This window comes from Eumetopias jubatus, unplaced genomic scaffold (genome assembly GCF_037043125.1).
Source record: "Eumetopias jubatus isolate StellerSeaLion01/CBP00866 unplaced genomic scaffold, mEumJub1_p1.0 scaffold_2, whole genome shotgun sequence".
Taxonomy (NCBI): domain Eukaryota; kingdom Metazoa; phylum Chordata; class Mammalia; order Carnivora; family Otariidae; genus Eumetopias; species Eumetopias jubatus.
In genome coordinates, this window is record NW_028274808.1 from 125,744,918 (window position 1) to 125,751,876 (window position 6,959).

The 6,959-nt window shown below is 39.9% G+C and overlaps 1 protein-coding gene across 4 annotated transcripts in view; it reads right to left on the reverse strand.

Moving 5' to 3' along the window:
* SMARCAD1 (SNF2 related chromatin remodeling ATPase with DExD box 1) overlaps window positions 1–6,570 on the reverse strand; it is a 72,928-nt gene extending 66,358 nt beyond the window's left edge. For 3 of the 4 annotated variants that reach the window (XM_028117787.2, XM_028117785.2, XM_088021107.1), the window contains exons 1-2: window positions 6,468–6,570; window positions 5,615–5,853 (exon numbers count right to left, since the gene is read on the reverse strand). In XM_028117787.2, coding sequence (XP_027973588.1) covers window positions 5,615–5,804 — 190 coding nt within the window. In that variant the 5' untranslated portion in view covers window positions 5,805–5,853; window positions 6,468–6,570. Of the gene's footprint in view, window positions 1–5,614; window positions 5,854–6,132; window positions 6,329–6,467 lie in introns of those variants that run through there. The other variant, XM_028117786.2, reaches the window with a different exon arrangement.
* Window positions 6,571–6,959: the final 389 nt, after the last annotated feature.

The window sequence follows — 6,959 nt, forward strand, 5'->3', positions numbered from 1 at the left end:
AAGCTGAGCCCAGCAGGGAAGCCTGCTTCTCCTTCCCACCCCCTCCTGCTTGTGTTCCCTCTCTCACTGTCTCTCTGTCAAATAAATAAATAAAATCTAAAAAAAAAATAAAATAATTCAGCACTTAGCCTTCTGCCAAGTACTGCCTGTCAACTAACACTTGCAGACATGAAGATATCAGAATAACTATCCAAAGACTTAGTAAAGATTTGCATTTTGGCCACATACACCTAAAACAAAAAAAACGCCCCAAAATATCACCCAATAGTTATAGAATCATGATGCTAAAATGATACATTCAGCTCCATTATTCAAAGGACATACCCATTTTACTGCTTGCAGGGACTTCAGAGAACATCCAGGCAAAGGAAGTGAAGACCAAAAATGCTGATGTCTTACACAAGATCATACAACCTGTATGACCTGGAAAGCTTTTATTCTTCGGGGGGGAGGGAGGATCTTTTTGATTAACTGGAGTAATTTTGAAATTTCTCTTAGTAACAACTGTTACTTTCAACATCACCACACTAAAATGGCAATCATTTTAGGAGACAATCTATTTCACTAAGGAAAGAAATTAATCAAGCATTTACTAAAATTTTCCTCCATTCCAACCTCAAAATAATTGATTAACCCATTTATTTTATCACTTTTTCTCCCCAGGTAAAATGTGTCTCTATTCCTTTGCAACGTTAATAAAGTCCAGCTGTGCACCAGTTCCCATGCCCTAGATACCTGTCTTCAGATACCTCCCCTCCTTTCATCCTTTCCCTCTCTACTAGCTTCTTCCCCTAGGCCAACAAATATGCTCAATTTTCAACAATCCTGAAACATCTTCTTTTGACAATGCTGTACTGTCAAGCTGTTTCTCTCTTCTCCTTCTTGAAAAGCTAGTCTTCATTTCCTTACCTTTCTACTGAAACTGTCTACTAAAGGTCAACAATAACATTTAATTTCCAAGGAAAGTGGTCTCTGATCAGTCCCCCATCCAATCTGACTTCTCTACAGTATTTGATACTGTTCACTATACACAAAACTGGAAACTGGTCTTTCTTTAGCTTTCAGAGTACTATTATTTTCTATGAATATTCATTATCCTTTATAGTCTTCACTGATTTGCCTTCATTTGTCCACCATTAAATGTTGGTATTTTTTACTGTATGCCTTGCTTTGGGGGTATTTTTGGTTAACTGCCATAATGATGACCCCTTCAAAGTTGATTTCTCAGGTTCCAACCATCTTTGAGCTATAAAACTAGTGTTCAATCCTCTACTAGACCTCATTTCTGAAACAGGAGAACTGAACTCAACATGTTTAAGTGTATTTCTCCTAAATACACTGCCTAATTCAGTTGACAGTGCCCATCACCCAGCTGTCTAAGCAAGAAAGATCTGAGTTATCTTTAAACCCTCTACATTTAACTATCACCAAATACCATCAAATACTGAAATATAAAACTTCCCGAAAATGCCTCCTCTATCCTACTAACATTTTCCTACATTTAGGCTTCAATTAATTCAACAGCTTCATCAACGGTCTTCCCATGCCGAAATGCTCTCTAGTGTGTACCAAAAAAAGTCCATCCTTCCTGGCATAGCATATAAAGGCCCCTCACAACCCAGCAATTTACATTTCTATCTTCTCAGTTTCATCTATACCTGCCCTAGACCTCCTCTTCCACAGATAACCTCCCTTCCCACAGTCGTATCACTCTTCTAAGCAATGTGTATTTTCATCTCTTGTTCACCAAATAAGCACTGATTCACTGATTCAAAGTCATCTCTGTGACTTTTCCTGATCCTCTCCAAAAATAATCATTTCTGAATTCGATTGTGATTCTATATTGCTTAATATTTTCCCAAGTTATTACATTGTACTATTTTAACTATATATATTTATATGTCCCTTCCTCCTGGTGTTCCTTGAGATCAAGCTTTGCTCTTATTTTTACTCTTTACGCATAAAACATAATAAGCTCTCTCCTCTGTCACTCATCTGCCATTATTTTATTCCCTCAAAACCTGCTATGCTCTCAAAAAGATCAAAAGAAAAAAAGAATGTGTAAACAAGCAATAACCATTAATAACTGGACACCATAAGGGCAAAATAAACACAGGAGGGAAAGGTGCCCACAAGTTAAGCGTATGCCCCCATATCCAAAGGCTGGATGAAGGAAGACCATCCTGCATCAAAAAGTTTCAAGTAACCATGACTGAAGAATGCCTGATGGCTATGGGACTGTTTCAAGATCATTAAGAGGAAGGATACTTTTAAAAATTTGTACAAATTGACGATGGACTCTGAAAAACAAACTGAGGGTTCTAGAGGGGAGGAGGGTGGGGGGATGGGTTAGCCTGGTGATGGGTATTCAAGGGGGCACGTTCTGCATGGAGCACTGGGTGTTATGCACAAACAATGAATCATGGAACACTACATCAAAAACTAATGATGTAATATATGGTGATTAACATAACAATAAAAAATTAAAAAAAATTTGTACAAAGCACTAGTATCGCCCACTTATCACTTAATACTCCTTCCTTCAACACATATTTACTAAGAGCTTATTATGTGCCAGTCACTGCTCTGAGCAACGGTGAACAGGACAAAGTCTCTGCTCACATGGATCTTATATTCTAATAAGGGAGACACAAATATATAGAATCATGTTAGGTAGAAATAAATACTACATAGAAAAACACAGGTGAGTAAAACTGGGGGCGGGGGGGAGGAGTTGCTATTTCAAAGAGTATGATCAGGGGAAGGGCTTCTAAAGATAGTAAATATTTCACTAAGCCCAGAGTCATATGCATGTATCAGCAGGAAGGGTCTTGGAGGAAGAAGAGAAAAGAGTAAGAAGGAAAGATGGCACTGTCCTTGGCATATTTAAGAAAAGGTATGGCTGTGGCACAGTAACTGAAAAAGAGTGGTAGGAAATAAAATCTTAATTCATATTGGCAAAATTAAAAGGGTTAGCTAAAAGAGCCATGACAGGTAATTTTTACAATTTCCATTCTATTTAAGAAACAGGTGATTTAGACCTGATTTAGACTCTAACACTCTATTGTATATAAGCAAACACAGCATTATCATACAATGGCAGAATAAGAAGTTACCATATGATGATAAAGGAAGTAAGGTCAAAATCCATATCCCACCAATGATTCCCTAATCTCCATCTCTCGTCAGGATCCTAAACCAGCTTCAGCATCTCATCCTGTATACAGGCCCAAGCTTCCACACTCAATTCTGAATTCCCTACCTCTATGTTAAGTTGCCTTAGGTCTCGTCCAACATGCTAAATTAGGGACAGGACATTTAAGTCTTATTTGAATTTTTAAAGGCATGCCCAATGGGTTAGAATGGGTACTTTATACCTATTCTGATGTACGAAACTACCATTTTTTTTCAATTACCTAAAATTCTTGTCGATTTTAGTTATCTGAGAGAGAGAGAGAGAGAGAGAGAGCGAGCGCGCGCGCACGCATGCTTGTGCATTTGCACAAGCAGGGGGAGTGGGAGAGGGAGAGGCAGGCTCCCTGCTGAGCAGGGAGCCCAATGCAGGGCTAGATCCCAGGACACTCTCTCTCATCTCTTTCTTCTCCATTTCTACTGTTCTTTCTACTTCCTAAATGAATTCTCTCTCTTCAAAACTTACCCTCTAACAAAGTGCAGTACTCAGGATGGCTAGACTGGTTTAACAAAACAGCTTTCTTTCACCATTTTACCCTTCTATCTGTGAAGGCTTTAATGGATCTCTAGTAACTACAATGTAAAACCAAAACTTAGCCTTCGTTTTCAATATTCTCCCAAATTCACAGTACCATCTGCAATCATCTTTTCTTAAAGCTCTCTATTCCTAGTAGGATGAATTCTCACCATTCCCACAACAAATTTAATTTTCATATTTCCCAACGTCATTAAGACTAACCATGTGATTCCTAAAGGCAATCTCAGCTTACAGGAGGAATTTACATATGAGAAAAAAAAAATCCCAATAAAGATGAATGAAATCTCCTTAAACAGGAAAAAAAAAAAAGTATAGCAGCATCTTCTGATTAGAAGAGACAATTAAGAATTTCATATTACTAATCCTGATAAATAAAACACTGCACTGTATTCCAGTTTACAAAGTGCTTTTTATTCTACAGATAAAAAAAATGTTAATCTCAGATTTTAAGTAATTTGTCCAATGTCCCATTTAACTAAAATGAAGCAGTATAGACTTCTAAGGGCTCAAAATCCCATGCCTACATGCTGGCCTTCCCAGCCCCCTCTAACTACGTAAGAAACAGATTCATATATTGATTGTTAAAATATTAAAGTACCAGGATGTCTACATGTTAACTACAGCATGTTATGCAAAGCAAACACCTACTGAAAGAATGAACAAAGAGACAGCACTCCTAAGCTTCTGGACAAGTTCAGAACCTTTTATACAAACAAAGTCTTTCAAAATTATGACTCCTCATTCCCACATAATTCAACCTACCAAATTATTCCACCGTGTTCCAAATACACCCAAAGATTTTTAAATGTTATTCAAAAGATAATGTGTGGGGAGTCTGCCATCACTGGTACAGTTAAATAGAAGACTAGCAAACAAAGTAAGATCCCAACGATAATGACATACGTATTACCAATCTTGCCAGGGCCACATCAGCATAAAAGCTGCTTGGGAAATACTGAGTTTTGCATTAAAAAAAGGTATCACTAAAATAAACATTAAAATAAAACTTCTAATATTCCTTCCACCCTTCATAAGAAACTGCATAAGGTAAACAATTAAAAGTTTATGCTCAGGAACTAGACTGACTGGATTTGAGTTCCAGGTCTATCAAATTCCTAACAACTTAACCTCTCTGGGTCTCATTTCTGCAAAATGTGCATAATATCTTGTAGGACTGCTGTGCAAATTAAATGAGAGAATGTGAAGCACTCGGTACAGTGCCTAAAACATAGGAGTTCAAATATATCCTGTTAACGGTTCAAAGAACACAGACTAAAATGGAAATGCTAATTTTTGGCTTCCTCTCAAATCCCATTATCTGGGACAATCTGCTGAAGAGGTTAAAAAAATGGTTCTTTCACCTTGAAGATTACCAATTACTCATTTGCACCCTTGGGGTCTCCAGAAAGTCAAATGGTGGTAAAATCTGAATGTGATCTGCTCTTCATTTGTCCAGAGGTTGTCTTCATGCACCTTGAGTAAAGCCTGGTTCATATTAAGTGAGCAGTATTTTTTTGGAAAATACTGAGATGAATGTAAACACCTGGCTAAATAACAGACTCAAAGTCGTCTACATCATTGGTCTGAATCACCTAGTTTCTCTTCCAGTGGCAACTATTCTGACCTAAGGATGACCTAAATTCAGACATCAATTTCCATCATTGGGCCACATTCCAAGAACTCATACAAAACTGAAGAAGCCATGGATGCTCAGTTGACAGTAGGTATATGGTGCCCATGGCAGCCCCAAAGCAGTATCTTAAAGGGCAAGGTGGAGGACAATATATTAGTATGTACGACATGAAGAATATTAGACTCTTTTCCGCCTTTCATCTTTTAAAAATACCTCCTGATGCTACATCAATTTGCAACATTGTAACTCACCTGTTTTTTCAGTTATATCTGAATCAGGTGTGCCTGCCCTGCTAACTTCCCCTTCAGCATTCTCCTCTTCAGCACTAAGAGAAATTGGTGAAGAAGGGCCAGGCTGGGAGGGTTGAGGGGTTGCTTCGGGCACTTCCTCAATCTTACTCCTTTTCTCAAAGCGAAAACGGTCCAAGTTGAAAAGATTCATATTGGTAGAAACCACCACCCTGTAGAATTAAGAGCTTTAAATGAACTATCTGCAGGAAGAAAATAAAAAGAGAAAAAGAGGCCATGAAAACAATATAAAATACAAAGCCTTAGCAGTTCATTCCCAAGGCAATTAAAAGCACGCAAACATGCCAGTGGCACAGGATGACTATTATGGCTGCGCCTCATTGTTAGGCCACAATAATCAGAAGGTGGACAGGGATATCTTTCTTAAAATTTCCATTGCTCTTTCTACTCCCCTCCGTCTCCCCCCTCCCCGCCCCGCCTTCCTCGAACCACACGCTGACCCTCGTGCAACCTCCTCTTACCCCAGCACGCGCAGGCACGTTCCCCACTCTAACCCCCCTGCGGGCCGCGCGCCCGCCCACAGGGAGAGGCTCCCTGCACTATGGTGCTCCCTGCCTCGAGAAAGGACGTGCCAGGGCCCGCGCCGCGATACTGCGGGGACACAAAGGGGCCAAAGAAGGGGAGCGGCGGAGGCCGTGCTGGCGGGCACCCGCCCGGAAGTTGACGCGGCGCGATCCCAGCTGAGAGGAAGCTGATAGGATCAAGAAAACATAGGGAGGGTTCAGAGGTGGGGAGTGTGCTGCGGCATCTCTTTTAATGCTCACTCGCTCGCCCTCTTTCTTTCTTTAGTACTCACAGTCTTGCAGGCTCGATGCAATGTAACAAAGGTCGAAAGAAAGAATAATTCCTGGCAGGGAGCGACGGTAGCCGGGCCGGGACCTTCCAAAACAGCACGGAGAGCCGAAACGAGCGCGCGGTGATGACGCAACACGCAGCTTAGGCTTTTTTTCTTCCCCAGCGACGCGCGAGCGGAAGATGTCTAGGCGCGCGCTGTTGCCATGGTAACTCGTACCCGCCTCTACGCCTGGGAAGCGCGCTTATGGCCTGTTTCTCCAGGTTAGCAAGAGTTGTTAAATAGAACAATAATAAATTGCACAATAGCAATAAATAACATAATAAATAATATAGCATTTGATATAATGTATAATATTTTGAATAATGTATACATAGTGTGATGGTAATATTGTGCTAGGTGTTTTACATGAACAATCTCAACCCTTACAAGAAGGCTTTTTTACATAATAAGGAAACTGAGGCCTGCAGATGTTAAATAGTAAGAAGTAAAAAC